At 45.0% G+C, this 16,783-nt stretch overlaps 1 protein-coding gene across 3 annotated transcripts in view; it reads left to right on the forward strand.

Moving 5' to 3' along the window:
* The window catches only part of DIP2B (disco interacting protein 2 homolog B), a 596,277-nt gene that overhangs the window by 462,844 nt on the left and 116,650 nt on the right, over nt 1–16,783 (forward strand). For all 3 annotated transcript variants that reach the window (XM_030198260.1, XM_030198261.1, XM_030198262.1), the window contains one exon: nt 4,095–4,296. In XM_030198260.1, coding sequence (XP_030054120.1) covers nt 4,095–4,296 — 202 coding nt within the window. The remainder of the gene's footprint in view (nt 1–4,094; nt 4,297–16,783) is intronic.

Genomic DNA, 16,783 nt, shown 5'->3' on the forward strand with positions numbered 1-16,783 from the left:
TTAAATTTCAGTGACAGGATCTGTTTTCTAAATCCTCCAATTTTTCAGTGTGTGTGGCAAAGTTGCTCTTTTAAGGCCATCAAGTCGACATTTTCCCGCCTGTGATTGGTCTTCTAAGGACAAAACACGTTGCTGTAGCTCCTCCGTGCGAGTCTGGGTCTCCGACAGCAAATTTTCTACATGGGGATATCTGGGCAGTGTTTCCAGTCATGGGCCGAGTGCTGCTGCCACTGCCTGAGATAGCTGCGCTATGGCAGACGTGGTCTGCAGTGGTTCTGCCATCTTTTCTTCCTGTGCGTTGGCTTGTCTACGGTCTTGCCGTGGGTTTTTCTCCGCCATATCACTACCGGAATGTAAAATAAATTTGTCTATGCAACTCTCACAGCTTTCACAAATGCAGTAAATCTTCTGTCAAACCCAAATCAGATATATAAAGGTATTTGAGAGGCTGGGACCGCGGAGCTGATCCAGCTCACGTAATCTCGCTCTTACTGCATCATGTGACCCCCAAGTCATTTTGTAAATATAAACAAAATCCCCTCTGATGAATCCCAACTCCCCCCCCCCCCCCCCCCCACACACACACACCTCCCCCCCCCCCCCCCCTCCGGCCATTTGCCTACATTTAAATGCAATTTGCACTAATCTTTGGCACGCACGTTTCCTGCACTAGTGCCTTCTGTGCACATTAACATTGGTGCTAATCTGGCGCTAATTACCTCAAGCACTGGTGTTAGGTTTTGAGCATTGGCCCACCAGTTACAGAAAATGCCCTGCATATGACTTACCCAGTTGCTCATCTGTGCTAACAGGGTACTCTCATCTGCTTTTTCCTACTGGCCATTCCTTCCCCTATGAATCCAAGCATCCTCCTAGCTATTGCCTTTACTTTCTATGACTGTTTCGTCACCCACCACATCCCACTCTGTGCACAGAACCTCATACCCTATACCCTTGGTTTTTCACTCCCAGTCCGCAAGGGCCACCAACAGGTCAGGTTTTTAGAATATCCCTAATCAAAATTCATGAGAGAGATCTGCATAAAATGAAGGTAGTAGGTATGCAGATCTCCATTATACATATTCATTAAGAATAGCCTGAAAACTTGACCCATTAGCCCTTGAGGACTGGGACTGAAGACTAAGGTTCCTATAGTGTGGTGTTCCTCTGGGTTAAGGCAGCCCAAATGTATGACCATGCATTTTTTAGCATTAAGTCTTAACTTCACTCTAGATCAGCAATTCTCAACTAGTGTGTCATGGGACAGGCAGCAGCAGTTGGAAGAGGAGAATGGCAGTGGGAAGCCCAGTCTGGTTGCAGAAGAAGGGACTACCCAACACCATGATGCTTCCCTGGTTTGCCAGCAGCAAACAGTGCTTAGCAGGCTTTCACTTACGGTCTGCAGAGCCAGTAGAAGTGAAAGCTTGCTAAGCACTGTTTGCTACCTACACAACCCAGAAAGGAGCATGGCATTGGGGTTGGCCTAGCCATGTCTCCCTCAGCCAAGCTGGGTTTCCTGCGTCTGCTCAACTGTGAAGCTGCATGTTTGTTTGTTTTTTAGGGGGGAGGGAGGGACAGAGAGCTGCTGGACCACAAGGGTGGAAAGGAAGGGAGAAGGGACATAGAGTTGTTGAACCATGGGGGGTGGGGAGGGGAGGGGAGAAGGGACAGGGAGATAATAGACTGTAGGGGTGGAGAAGAGATGGGGAAAGGGAAATGCTGGGCCACAAGTGGAGGAAGAGAGAGGGTGTCAGGGAGATGCTGCTCTACAAGGGCATAGGGAGGGAGCTAGCTGGGCCTGTTGCAATCATGTGGGAGAGGCTATGAGAGTTGTCAGGTGAGAGGAGGATGGTGAATACAGACAGTAGAAAAGTATTAATGGGGAGTGGGTGAAAGATAGTAGAGAACAAAAGGGAAGGAGTGACACAAGAAATGGGAGAGCTAGAAGGGATGGAGGACTGAAGAATGAGCGGGTGAATTTGAGTGGGCAGATGAAAGAAAGAAAGGAAATGTCAGAGGCAGATGTAGCGAGAGAAAGAAAGAAAACAGGAGGAAAGTGGAGAAAGGAAAATGGACAGTTCTAACTGTGGAAAGAGTGCAAAAGACAGACAGGAATGCAGAAGACAGAAGCTGCTATCATCATACTTGGAATAACAAAATAAAACATTCTTTTCTGCCTTTGTTGTCTGGAGTGACAAGCCCCTTAGGTTGAGGAATGAAGGACTCCATAAAACAAGCAGAGAACTCCCACAAGGCAATGTTTAACAGTAGCAGCATTCTTTGTTACTGGGACACTCGGGGTGAAAAACAAAAAGCACATTAAAAGATGGTTCATGGAAGCAGACACCAATGCCAAAACACTGTTAGGTGTCCTTTGAAGCTTCCTGTGTCACTTTCTGTCATTAGGAAGAACAAGAAAAGTAACTAATTGTATCTTCTGTTGTTTGCTCAAGCTAGCCTGACCCTTCATGACTGTGTCACTGCTTACAATGTGAGAGCCATAGTGGCTTCAGTAGCCCATTTTGTTCTGCCTCCATTGATATGATATGTGCAAAGCAGCAACGTTGTGGTGTTCCACACCTTAATTTCTCAATACTGTCTGGAGCAGCATTCCTGTTGGGATAGCCGGTTTTGACAAAGTAGACCTGTAAAATCTTTTTACTACTTGAATGTCATCTTCACCCTCTGGCTCTTTTTTTCCACCAGGCTCACTTGCTGCTTCAGTTACTAAGTTCATTGTTAACATTGTGAGCCTGGCAGCTAATGAGAACATTAGGCCTGCTTGTCCTCAGAGAAACAAAATTACTTACCTGTAGCAGGTGTTCTCTGAGGACAGCAGGTATATATCCACATCCCTCCTGCCTCCTCTTGGAGTTATCTTCTTAGCTTTTGTATTATACTGCTGGTTCCATGCCTGAGCATTGGGCAGGATGGTACCATGTGTGAGTGGTAGGGGTACTGCCTCAAAGTTTTAAAGTGACACTGGCAGTGTCTGCACTGGGCTCTGAGGATGATGTCACCCACATGTGAGAATATATGTGTGCTGTCTTTGGAGAACACCTGCTACAGGTAAGTAACTTGCTTTCTCGAAGGACAGCAGGATGAATATTCTTAACATACGCCCGCCTGCCTCTCCTAGGAGCTGAATTCTGTCAGCTACATATATATTAGATTGATGAGTTGCTGTGCAGCTGCAGCAGGCAGGAAGACGTGTATGCATGGTGTGGCACTTCCAGAGGCTTTTAGAAGTAAGCTTGGGCAGTGTTACCACTCAGACTCTGTTGAACTGACATCACCCACATGGCTGTCCTTCGGAGAATACCTGATACAGGTGAGTAACTAACTTTGTGTTCTTATCACATGTCTACTTCATGTTTTTTTCACTGGGGGATTGAGGGACTGTTCATAGTTCCTGTTTTGTTTTGTTTTTTATTTTAATTTCACATTTCTGCTGTAACCAGTTTAAGAAAAAGTATCTCTTCCCTGAAGGCAAGGCATCCTTAAGGGGGAGGCACATACACGGGTTACCTGACTTGCACTGTGTTATCAGAATGACTAGCAAGTTGTCCAGTGAAAATTGGTGTGTGTGAGAAGGAATTTGTGAAGCAGTGAATCACTTGTGATTCGGTTTTGATTTTGTCCACCATCTAAGGAGGTGCATCTTGTTGTGCATCTTCCATGTTAAAGGCTGTTAACGTCTTGCTATTATCATCATCTGTACCATTCTTAAGACTGCCTTTTGTTTTTGTGGAAGAGTTCAGAAACTGAGACATTTGTAGGCCTAAAATGCTTTGGATTATGTGATATTAGGAGCAGCATCCCATTAGGGAAATTCACTTATTGCTAAGATGGGATACAGAGCTGATAACTTGTCTTGGTTGGGATCGATTGCAGATTTAGTTCTTTGTATTTCTGATGGAAGTTAAATTTGAAAGTGACATGGAAGTCAGAGTTCTCATTTTTAATGAGGCAGCTCTTCTGTAGTAATCCTGTTGGCAGTGCAGCATCAGAACCAGTATAGGAGAAGAGTGTTTAGGTTAATGATGCTAATACAGCTTTAAGAATGAAGTAATTTTCTGATGTTAATGTTTTAGGCCATTGACAGCATTCACCAAGTTGGCGTGTACTGCCTTGCTCTAGTTCCAGCCAACACTTTGCCAAAAACTCCACTAGGAGGGATTCACTTATCGCAGACCAAACAGCACTTTCTGGAGGGGGCCCTGCACCCATGCAATATCCTCATGTGCCCACATACCTGTGTAACCAACCTACCAAAACCCCGACAGAAGCAACCAGGTAAGTTTGCTAAGAATGTTAGTGGCAGCACTGTGTACAAGGGTTGACTAACACTTCAGTGGGGATAGAGGAGGTGGTTTTACTGTGCACTTCCATGTTGCCTTAGGCCTTCCTTTTATGTTATGTATGTTTTATTATATATTGACACTTCCTTAGAATTGAAAATAGGAGCCTTGATTGTGGTCATGCTCTAATTTAAAATCTATTTTCCAAAATGAAACTATAGCTACAACTGTTTAAATTCTAAATCTCAAGAATCAGGGTAGCAGTAGCACTGTGTATGATAATGGGCAGCATCTCTATAGATCCAGGTTTACTGAGAAGACAGTTGAAAGAGCTGTTGAGAACAGTTTTTCCTCCGAGTACAAGCGAACATATATTTTCACGTATGGATGACGTCATATAATTCACTGCCAACAAAACTCATTGTAATGACTGGTAAGTTATTACCAGCAAAATCTTACTGTATACTTCTGTCATTACTTTAAAGTTTAATAAGATCTTTGTAACTTGCACAGTTCTTCACCAGTTTGCTACTATATTGAACTGTGCTGGCTGTTTTCTGTCTATACTACCCATGGTCTCAAGGGCCACATAAAATTCAGTGGTGGACTGCAGTTTGCCCACCCTTGGTCTAGAGCAAGACTACAGATGCGACAACCAATTTGGACAGACCAGTCCATCAGAATATATTTTGGATCTAGATTGCAACTCTACCCCTCCTAGGCCCATTTTCTTTCTGTCCAAGGCTGTCCCATTAAAAAAAAAATATATATTTTTTTGTTTGTTTGTTGCCTTTTGCAGGCCTTGTATTACTACTACTACTACTTAGCATTTCTATAGCGCTGCCAGGGTTACGCAGCGCTGTACAAGTTTAAACATGGGGAAGGACAGTCCCTGCTCAAGAGAGCTTACAATCTAAAGGTAACAAACTATGTAGTAAGTGTAGGTATCATGAATGGAGAAGGTGGTTAGGCGCCAAAAGCAAGGGAGAAGAGATGGGCTTTGAGTAAGGACTTGAAAATGGTCAGGGAGGGCGCATGGCGTATGGGCTCGGGAAGTCTGTTCCAGGCATAAGGTGATGCGAGGCAGAAGGGGCGGAGTCTGGAGTTAGTGGTGGTGGAGAAGGGTACAGATAGGAGTGATTTGTTCTGAGAGCGGAGGTTACGGGTGGGAACATACGGGGAGAGGAGGGTAGAGAGGTAATGGGGGGCTGCAGATTGAGTGCACTCCCCATTACCTCTCCCCCCCCCCCCCCTTTTTCATTTTGGGTAGCCTTATAGGAAGGGATTCCCATATGTACATAAGTATATAAGTATTGCCGTACTGGGAAAGACCAAAGGTCCATCAAGCCATCATCCTGTTTCCAACAGTGGCCAATCCAGGTCACATATACCTGGCAAGATCCCAAAAAAGTACAAAACATTGTATGCTGCTTATCCCAGAAATAGTGGAGTTTCCCTAAGTCCATTTAATAATGGTCTATGGACTTTTCTCTAGGTCATTTATAAATATGTTAAAAATCAGCGGTCCCAGCATAGACCCTTGGGGAACCCCACTAACTACCCTTCTCCATTGAGAATACTGACCATTTAACCAGTTTTAAATCCATAATAGAACACTACCTCCTATCCCATGACTCTCCAATTTCCTCTGGAGTCTTTCATGAGGTACTTTGTCAAACGCCTTCTATCAGTACTCTGGGATGAATACCATCCAGTCCAGGAGATTTGCTACTCTTCAGTTTGTAGAACTGCCCCATTACATCCTCCAGGTTTACAGAGAATTCATTGTTTCTCCAATTCGTCAGCTTCGAATACCATTTCCGGCACCAGTATCCCACCCAAATCTTCCTTGGTGAAGACCGAAGCAAAGAATTCATTTAATCTCTCCGCTACGACTTTGTCTTCCCTGATCGCCCCTTTTACTCCTCGGTCATCTAGCGGTCCAACCAATTCTTTTGCCGGCTTCCTGCTTTTAATATACCTAAAAAAATGTTTACTATATGTTTTTGCCTCCAACGCAATCTTTTTTTCGAAGTCCCTCTTAGCCTTCCTTATCAGCGCTTTGCATTTGACTTGACATTCCTTATGCTGCTGCTTATTATTTTCAGTCGGTACCTTCTTCCATTTTCTGAAGGATTTTCTTTTAGCTCTAATAGCTTCCTTCACCTCACTTTTTAATCATACCTGCTGTCATTTGGTCTTCTGTCCTCCTTTTTTAATACGTGGAATGTATTTGGCCTGGGCTTCCTGGATGGTGTTTTTGAACAGCATCCATGCCAGATGTAAATTTTCGACCCTTGCATCCGCTCCTCTAAGTGTTTTTTTTCACCGTTCTTCTCATTTTATCATAGTCTCCTTTTTTTTTTAAAGTTAAACGCTAATGTATTTGATTTCCTATGTATATTTCAAAGCTAATATCAAATCCGATCATATTATGATCACTGTTATCAAGCGGCCCCAGCACCATCACCTCCCGCACCAAACCATGCGCTCCACTAAGGACTAGGTCTAGAATTTTCCTTCTCTCGTCGGCTCCTGTACCAGCTGCTCCATAAAGCTGTCCACCTCCATTATTATTGTGTTGCCCAGTTTGTTTGCGTCCCTGATTTCCTTTAACATTTCTGCATCCGTCCATTCATTCTGGCCAGGCGGACAGTAGTACACTCCTATCACTGTCCTTTCCCCTTTACACATGGAATTTCAATCCACAGTGATTCCAAGAAGTGTTTTGTTTCCTGCAGAATTTTCAATCTATTTGATTCAAGGCTCTCGTTAATATACAATGCTACCCGTCCACCAATTCAATCCACCCTATCACTACGATATAATTTGTACCCTGGTATGACAGTGTCCCACTGGCTATCCTCCTTCCACCAGGTCTCAGAGATGCCTATTATATCTAATTTTTCATTTAGTGCAATATATTCTAACTCTCCCATCTTATTTCTTAGGCTCCTGGCATTCACATATAGACATTTCAAACTATGTTTGTTGTTCCTATTTACTTCATACTCAGTACTTGACAGTATTAATTTGCAATCTTTTGTCTGCTTTTTATTTTTATTTAAGGACACCTGATCTGCTATGGTCTCTCTTGCAACCTCACTATCAGGATACCCTATCTTCCCTGTTTTGGTGATATCTTTGAATGATACCTTTTCCCGAACCATGCACTTTTGAGCAACTGTCGGCCTTCCCCCCAGTTCCTAGTTTAAAAAGCTGCTCTATCTCCTTTTTAAATGCCGATGCCAGCAGCCTGGTCCCACCCTGGTTAAGGTGGAGCCCATCCTTTCGGAATAGGCTCCCCCTTCCCCAGAGTGTTGCCCAGTTGCTAACAAATCTAAAACCCTCCTCCCTGTACCATTATCTCATCCATGCATTGAGATTCCGGAGCTCTACCTGTCTCTTCGGCCCTGCGCATGGAATAGGTAGCATTTCAGAAAATGCTACTCTAGAGGTTCTGGATTTGAGCTTTCTACCTAAGAGCCTAAATTTGGTTTCCAGAACCTCTCTCCCACATTTTCTTATGTCATTGCTACCCACATATGTACCAAGACAGCCTGCTCCTCCCCAGCACTATCTAAAATCCTATCTAGGTGACGCGTGAGGTCTACCACCTTCGCACCAGGCAAGCAAGTCACCAGGCGATCCTCACGTTCACCAGCCACCCAGCTATCTATATGCCTAATGATCAAATCGCCAACTACAACAGCTGTCCTAACCTTTCCCTCCCGAGCAGCACTTGGAAACATATCCTCGGTGCGAGAGGATAGTACATTCCCTGGTGGGCAGGTCCTGGCTACAGAAGTACTTCCTACTTCACCAGAGTGATGCTCTCCTTCTTGGAGATCTCCCTCCTCCAAGGTAGCACAGGGCTACCAGACTGCAGGTGGGACTTCTCTACAATATCCCTGTAGGTCTCCTCTATGTACCTCTCTGTCTCCTTCATCTCCATCAAGTCTGCTACTCTAGCCTCAAGAGAACGGACACGTTCTCTGAGAGCTAGGAGCTCTTTGCATTGGGCACACACATATGACATCTCACCAACTGGGAGATAATCATATATGTGACACTCAATGAAAAAGACTGGATAGCACCGCTCTTGCTGCTGGACTGCTGACTCCATCTTAGTGTTTTTGAGTTTTTCAATAATTTAAAACTTGCTCTAGTATTAGGGATATTAGCCTAATATAAAAGTGTCTTTTAGTTTACATGGTATATTGTATTATTTATTTAGTGTTTCCTTTTTAGATGGTAATGTAATGTATTTAAAACTCTGTAAGAGCACTCCTTGCTTGATAACTGACTACAAATGAACAGTTGTTCTAGGGGTGGGTGGGAAGACTAAACTAGATCCTGCAGTGCCTGCTAGATTCTTTCTGTTAATGCTGTGGTACAAAGTTTTTAAAACTAAGTGGAAAAGATTATGGAGATTAGTTGATAAAATTTGCTTTTTATATTTTTATTTTGCCTATCACTAACCTACAATTCCTCCTTTAAACCCCAATCTTTAAGTTCCAAAAGCACAATGCAAAATAGTGTTCACTTACCAGAGAAATGTCCTCTTCTCTTGGAACTTCACAGAAAGAAAGGTCAGTAGGACCTTTCCTCTTTATATAGTTTTGAATCTAAGGGGCCATTTTTAAACAGGCTCTTTGAAGCTGACTCAGCAACCTACTTCTCCACACCTTAGTTAACACTTAATTGAGGTCGCTGGATGTGCTACCACTTCAGCAGCCAAGGAGCAGAAATTAACTGCCAGAGAAATGTCCTCTTCTCTCGGAACTTCTCAGAGAATGCAAAGTTACTCACCTGTAGCAGGTGTTCTCTGAAAGCAACAAGGCATCTATTCTCTCATACCCTCCCACATCCCCGAGGAGTTGAAGTCTATAAGCTATTGTATTACAATGCCCTAGTCCTGCCATGACGGTGAGCAAGGAAGCGAGCAGATGCATGGTTGATGCTTCTGGGGAGCATCTCCATGCTGGAGTCCATTGATAAGAACATAAGAATAACCTTCCATTCTGTCCCAAGGATCAGTCTAGACAAATGGATTGTGACCATCCATCAACAGGTGGAGATAGAGAACTCTAATGAATTGTACCTCATAAGCTTCCTGTGCTTAGCAACCAAGCCAGTATTCTCTATCTCAAGCAGATGGGATAGCAGCTCCTGTGCGCTGTGGTGACTTCTGTGTGGCCTCCTGTCCTGCTTGCAGGTTCAGTTGAGTTTGGGGTTGAGAATATCCTGTTCCTCAGGTCTAGGCCCTGCCCTGCGCCCCCGTTGCCACTTTCTACCTCTTTATCTCAGTCTTCCCTTCTCTTTTGCCTCCTGCCTCTATCTTTTAAAAAAAGCAGCCACTGTGATTCTTTTTGAGAGTGCATGTGCTGTGGGAAGATTGTGGGGCTTCAGTGCCTTGGAGGTCATGAGTCTGTCTGTTTTCTGTGAGAAAATTATTCTCTATCTGAGCCTAATAAGTTTTATGTGTGCTATGGGGGTAAGCTCTCGGCTACCAGTTCCTGCACACTTTGCCTTCTTTGGACATACAGCTTTTGCCTACTTTGGTTGTCTGGTCCTGCTCCAGCGGCAGGCTCAGCGCCAATGGCTCCTGCGCTCAGTGAGGCTTCAGCAGTTTTTTTGTCAGCAGGTTCCTCACCCACTACCATGTCCCAGGATGTTGGTTTTGTGGGTGTAGAAGTCTCTGCCGTTCTCGCCTGAATTTGTTCTTTTATTACATCAGCTGCCTCTCCTTTCCCTCATGTTGCTTTTGAGGAGCATCCTACTAAGAAACAAAAGCTTTCTGTTTCGCAGGATTTGGAGATTGTTCCTCTTCGGGACTCGGAGGAGGTTTTATCTGTGTATTCTAACTGGTCTAAGCTTCTGCTGATGGCCCTGACTTGGACATTTCAGAGGCAGAAGGGGGTGACGATCCTACTTGTAGCTAGGCTGTTTTTGAGAGCAGCCTCTGTTGGTCACAAAATCTATGGAGGCTTTGAACATTTCTATCCCTACTTCTCAGTCCTCTGGTCTTCCATCTATTATGTCACATACTAAGAGACATCCTGATCTTTTCATATTCATGAGGCTATGCAGGAGCTTATTACAGTTTAGTGGGAGACGCCGGGTGGCTCATGCTGTGTCCAAATTATATCCCCTTCTGTCATCTGATTTAGAGCAGTTTGTTCTGCCTAAGTTGGATGCCCTTATTAAGGCAGTTACTAATCCCAGTTGAAGGCGGCACTGCATTAAAGGATATGCATGACCACAAGCTTGAGGCTTCCATGAAGCTTGTCTTTCAAATAGCTGTGTTAAATTCTCAGGCAGCAATTTCTTCTTCTTCTGGAGCCAGAGCTTCTTTATCGTGGATTCAACAATTGTCCACTTTGGACTCGCCTCCAGACTTTCTCCCTACCTTAGAGGTAGACTTGTCCTATTTGTCAGACACTCTTTATGATGTTCTCCAAGCATCAGCTACGGGTATGGCCTTGGCAGTTTCAGCACGATGATGGCTTTGGTTGACGCATTGGGCCGCTGATATGGTATCCAAATCTTGTCTGGTGACGTTGCCCTTTCGGAGAAATCTACTCTTTGGTGCAGATTTGGAGAAGATTGTTAAAGACCTGGGAGATTCCAAGGGCCAGCGGCTACCTGAGATCAAGCCTAAGCCTCATCTCCTGGCAGCTAAATCTCGTTTTTGAGAAGCGTGGCAGTATAAACCAAGGAAGGTTAGTGCTTCTGTTCAAAAACCTCGCTTTCCTCACACTCAAGTCTTCCTTTTGAAGAGGCAAGAAACCCTTTTCCGCTTCCTCAAAAACCTTTCCCTCTTTGCAACCCACACAATCATAGGATTGAGGTTCACTCCTTGTATGTAGACATAGGTGGGCATCTTCCCACTTTCACAAGGAATGGACCACCATTACTGCAGACCAACAGGTCCTCAATATTATTCTCTATGGCTACAAGGTAGAATTTTCAAAGCCACTCGCAGATCTCCTCTTCCTGTCCCCTTGCAGCAGCTCTGAAAAGAGTCAGGTAGTACTAACTAGGCTTACTGGTCTGTAATTTCACGGATCACCACTGGAACCCTTTTAAAAATTGGCGTTATGTTGACAGGCCTCCAATCTTCAGGTACTACAGATGATTTTAACAGGTTACAGATCACCAACAACAGATCAGCATTCATGTTTGAGTTCTTTCAGTACTCTAGGGTGTATGCCATCTGGTCTAGGTGATTTATCACACTTGTCAGTTTGGCTCAGTATGTCTTCCAGGTTCATCGAGATTTCTTTCAGTTCCTCCACATTGTCACCCTTGAAAACCATTTCCGGTACAGGTAGATCGCTTACATCTTCTTCCGTAAAGACAGAAGCAAAGAATTCATTCAGTCTCTCCGCTATGGCCTTGTACTCCCTGAGTGCCCCTTTTGCTCCTCCATGATCTAATGGTCCCATGTATTCCCTCACAGGCTTTCTGCTTCTGATGTTCTTGAAAAAGATGCTACTATGAGTTTTTTTGTCTCCACGGCAAGTTTTTCTTCTTTTAGCCTTCTTTACCTGTGCTTGGCATCTAGTTTGACAGTGCTTATGTTGCTTCTTATTTTCTTCATTCAGATCACTTTTCCATTCTTTGAAGGGTGCTCTTTTGGCTCTAATAGCCTCTTTCGCTTCACCTTTTAACCATGCTGACTATTGTTTGCTCTTCTTTCCACCTTTGTTATTACGTGGAATACGTCTGGTCTAAGCTTCCACGATGGTATTTTTAAACAACGTCCACGTCTGATTTAAAGTCCTAATTTTTTCACCAACTCTTTCAGCTTCTTTTTGACCATTTTCCTCATTTTGTCATAGTTGCCCTTTCAAAACTGAATGCTGCTACTGTAGATTTCTTTAGTGACTTCACTCCAGATATCAGCTCAAATTGATTGTTATCACTGTTTCCCAGCAGATCCAGCACCATTGCCTCTTGTACCATACCCTGCATTCCATTAAGGACTAGATCTAAAATAGCTCCCCTTGAGGCATATTTTCAAAGCACTTTGGGAGGCTAAGTTCCATAGGTTTCTATGGAACTTTGGGAGGCTAAGTGCTTTGAAAATGAGCCTGCTTGTCAGTTCTTGGATGTCATCCATTGGTGTAAACTGCACTGGATCAGGATGGGGAATTTAGCGGTAAGCCCTAGTTAGATTTGATTTGATATGCGAGAATTTGCCCTCCTTTCCTTGGAGAACATCTGCTACAGGTGACAACTTTTGCTATTCTGCTTTTCCTCAGAGAAAGCAGTCCTCATAATGTGGGTGATGTCACCAACGGAGCCCACACAGGAAAGCTTTTCCAGCTTAGTAATTACTGGAAACTTCTGAGTTGCTTCACCACACTTGTGCCACTTCTGTCTCGTGATCTCGCACATGACCACCTTAGCCTTTGCATTTCTGCAGAGCTGGTTGGTCATATGTCACCAGAGCTTTCAAGTTGTAGTTATTGTTTAAAGTGACTTTTTATAAGTTTTTTTTTTTATCCAGTCCTTTTGCTGTCATGTACTACTTCTTCCCATTAGCATCTTAGGTAGGCTTTCTGCCTTTCTCAAGATTTTAAAAAAAATTTTTTGTGCTCAACCCAGTATACGCCTCTGTTGAGGACCTTAGTCTTCTGGTTGGGTTATATATTTGCCAAGACTGAGTATTTTGATTTTGTTTTGGCTATTTTTCCAGACAGTATGTCCCAGAAGAATGCCCCCAGCAGCTTTAAGAAGTACACACAGTGACGCTTTCAGCGTCTGGGATCTGACCATGATCTCTCTCATAAACTGTGTTCACAGATGTCCAAAAGAGGTGTTTGTGGTCATGAAAAGCAGTGCAAATGAATTTTTGGCATTAAAAGGTCTGCTCCATTGACTTCAGCCAGGGGCGTATCTGCGTGGGGCCACCGCAGATTTCGGCCTGGACCCCCCTACAACAGACCCTCTCCACCTCCCCCTCCCGCCCGCCACCAACCCGTCGCCGATCTTTGCTGGCGGGGGACCCCAAGCCCCCGCCAGCCGAAGTCCTATCTTCCGTGCAGGATGCAAGTTTCAACGCTTCCTGTTCCTCTGAGTCTGACGTCCTGCACGTACAATGTGCAGAACGTCAGACTCAGAATTTGGAATTCAGTCTGACGTCCTGCGCGTTGTACGTGCAGGACGTCAGACTCAGAAGAACAGGAAGCGTTGAAACTTGCAGCGGCGCAGCCTGCATGGAAGAGAGGACCTCGGCTGGCGGGGGTTGGGGTCCCCCGCCAGCAAAGGTAAGTGACAGCAGCGGGGGAGGGTGTCATTGGTGGCGAGGGGGGGGTCCGGAAATGGCGGGGGGGGGATCGGTGGCGCCGAGGGGGGGGGCTAAAATGTGCCCCCTCCCTCTGGCTCTGGCCCCCCCTACCGCCCGATACGCCCCTGACTTCAGCATTGGAAGTATCAGTCTTCATAGGTCCTGGACCTACATTAGATGCTGGGGATGCATTGACATCAAGTGTCATTAGAAGCTGTTGGGACTAGTGGTCATTCGAGGCCCTCTTGAAGGAGAGGAAGGATTTGTCTTCAATTCGACACCAAGGGCTGGTGATGCTGAACACTAAGCACAGGCTAGGATACATCAACATTGCGCCTCATTGGAGTGCACTGCTGAGGCACGGAGTTTGCCAGCGTTCTTGGAGTTTCTTGCCTTGATCTCTTCTTCTCCAACTGCTCATTCTCCAATTTCTCCACCTCAGTTCTTCCTCTCTGACCATTATCTGATAACTTTCATTCTTAATCACTTCCCCCTCTCCCCACCAGTCTCATCCAATCTCCACCAATACATTTAAGAATCCTCAGGCAATTAACCCTTGTGCTTTCACCACCTTTTCATCTCTCTACTCATCAACTATGTTACTCAAGTCTGTCAATGAGGCTATCTCTTCCTGTTATACTGTTCTCTGTTCTGCTCTGGACAGTCTCACTCCTCCCATTCCCAATTCTGTAATGATACAGTCCTATTGTAGACAAGTTTCTAGTAATAGAGAACTTCGGGATGGTTTCCTTAGGCACCTAATTCCATTTCCCGAAAGGGAGACTGGTTTTGTTCTTTTGATTTGAAGGACACAAACTCGTATAGAGATACAGCCCAGTACTGCCTTTTGATCTCGCATCAGCTTCTTGCAAGTGTGAACCCTGTATTTGTTGGAAGATCTGGGCAGATGTCTGGGTGATGTCGTCTGTCGTGGCTTTTTAAGAGCAATGCTACTGTGACACTGCCACAGATGCACAGCTGAAGATGCATGGCTGAAGGGGTCTGTCCATACCCCTATGTAGCCTTTTTGGCACAGTGGGCACTTCAGAAGCTGTTAAATAAAGGCTTCATGAAGAAAGCCTATTTAAGCTCAGGCCAGCTGACCCCCTCCACCTCAACCTACTACTTGAATGTTTCTCTCTTGGGGTTTTCATTATCTTGGCAGAAAGTACTGTGCAGAAGGCTTCTGTTTGTCCTTCTCAGAAAGTGCCAGTGCCTCGAGTGGTCCAGCTGACTTCCCCTATGGAGGTTAGGCTGGAGGAGGCCGTGGCCAACAAGGATATATCGTTGGGTATTTGGGCAGTGGTATTTCGTACCAATGGAGTGTTACAAGACAGTGTAGAACAACTGTTTGAGTTCTCTCAAGCGATTAGACAAGCTCAGAGAATTGTTTTTTTTTTTATTATTTTTACAATCAACTAGTGCTGCCTCAATTAAGGATAGTTTGAGCCTTCATTTCAGAGATGAAAATATGATTTCAGTTCAGAACCAATGGTTCTTGAATATCTCATTTACTTATCACCTGTTATCTTCAGTAAGTTTTAAGGTTCCGCAAGCTAATGAGGTTTTAATTTCTGATTGTTACTGTATCTCTAGGAATGTGAAGGTGGTAAATACTGCAGGAGATGGCCTAGGTTCTTTGTGGATGTCTAGTACTTTAGACATTCCAAATTCTCAATATTTCCCAGTGGGCTACTCTCTTAACAACTTTTACCTCTGAGTATGATAAAAATTACTGTTTTGAGGGCTTGTTTTCATAATAAATATTGTCTTTTTGTGTTAAATCATACTAAATACCCAACACCCAGTAATAAGAGTGGACGCCAACAGCTCATATGGACCTAAGTGGTGGCTAGTTTCACACAGGCACTAGTAATCCCATGGCTCGTCTGCTTCCTTACTGGTCCTTAAATTCTAACATCATCATATGTGCTGTTTTCTGTAATTTTTAAAAAAGATATATACATGTAACTTATCTCTGTCATGAAACTTCTGCCAACATGGACCATGTTTCAGCATGTACTGCTTCAGGGTGCGGTCCTACAATACATAAATTTAACACTATTTAAATTTTAAACTATATTCCATATCATCAAGCTGATCAATCCATAGACTGGTGGGTTGTGTCCATCTACCAGCAGGTGGAGATAGAGAGCAAACTTTTGCCTCCCTATATGTGGTCATGTGCTGCCGGAAACTCCCCAGTATGTTCTCTATCTCAGCAGGTGGTGGTCACACACAGCAGCAGCTCTGGCTAGGCCTCCAAGCCTAATTCTTAGGTTTTGTTGAGTGCCTGGGGTTGAGGGCTCTTTTGAGCAAGTGCAAACCTGGTGGTGCCAGGTCCCTCCTTTTCTCCCCCCTCCCGCTGGCTCCGTTAAAAAAAAAAAAAAAAAAATTTTGAACGTCCTTAAAGGCGTTTATTTCGACGTTTATTTAAACGTCTATTGCAGCTACTCACTGGGACACCAGGGCGTTACAGCTCGGAGCGGCAAGCAGGTAATTTTTACCTTTTTATAGCGGGCAGGGGGTTCCCCGATTCTTCTCCTCGTGGCATATGGCGTCGGAGGGCGAGGGCGCAAAGAGTCGCTCCCCGGATCGCTTGAGCGCTTCTAGAGGGGATGCGGGGGTCTTAAAGCCTGATTCGCCCTTGTTGGGTGACAGTTTCGTGACCTATGAATGGTCCCGGTCCTTCCACCGGCGTGGCAGTTTTTCCCGCCATAAACGCCCATCCCCCGCTCCTCACCTCCGCCATCTTGGCGGGCACGCGGCTCAGACGGCTTCTTCTTGGGCCGCCCTTGAGGTTGGAGACATTAATGCCATGAACGCCCTTAATTTGGGCGACGGCACAAAAGCGGCTAAAGTTAAGCGCCATTCTTCCCGCGCGGCTCCTTCGCGGAGTGTCGCGCCGGACGCCATTTTGGATGCGCAGCATGTCTCTCCCCCGCTCTTGCGAGCGCCGGTTGAGGGTGCGTCTAGGGCTGTAGCCCAGGCTGCGGAAGTGCACAGTCTGGGGGGTTTCTCCCCCGAGTTTGTTTTGCTGCTGCATCAGGCCTTCCTTATGCAAAACGCTGCCCCTGCTCCCTCGTCTGGTAAAGAGGTTGAGGTTCCCAGAGGTAAACGCCCTCGGGTTGATTCCCAGGCCTTGGAGGACTTTGTCTCCTCCGATGTAGATGAGGGCAGCGTA

The sequence above is a fragment of the Microcaecilia unicolor genome, chromosome 3 (assembly GCF_901765095.1).
Source record: "Microcaecilia unicolor chromosome 3, aMicUni1.1, whole genome shotgun sequence".
Classification (NCBI taxonomy): domain Eukaryota; kingdom Metazoa; phylum Chordata; class Amphibia; order Gymnophiona; family Siphonopidae; genus Microcaecilia; species Microcaecilia unicolor.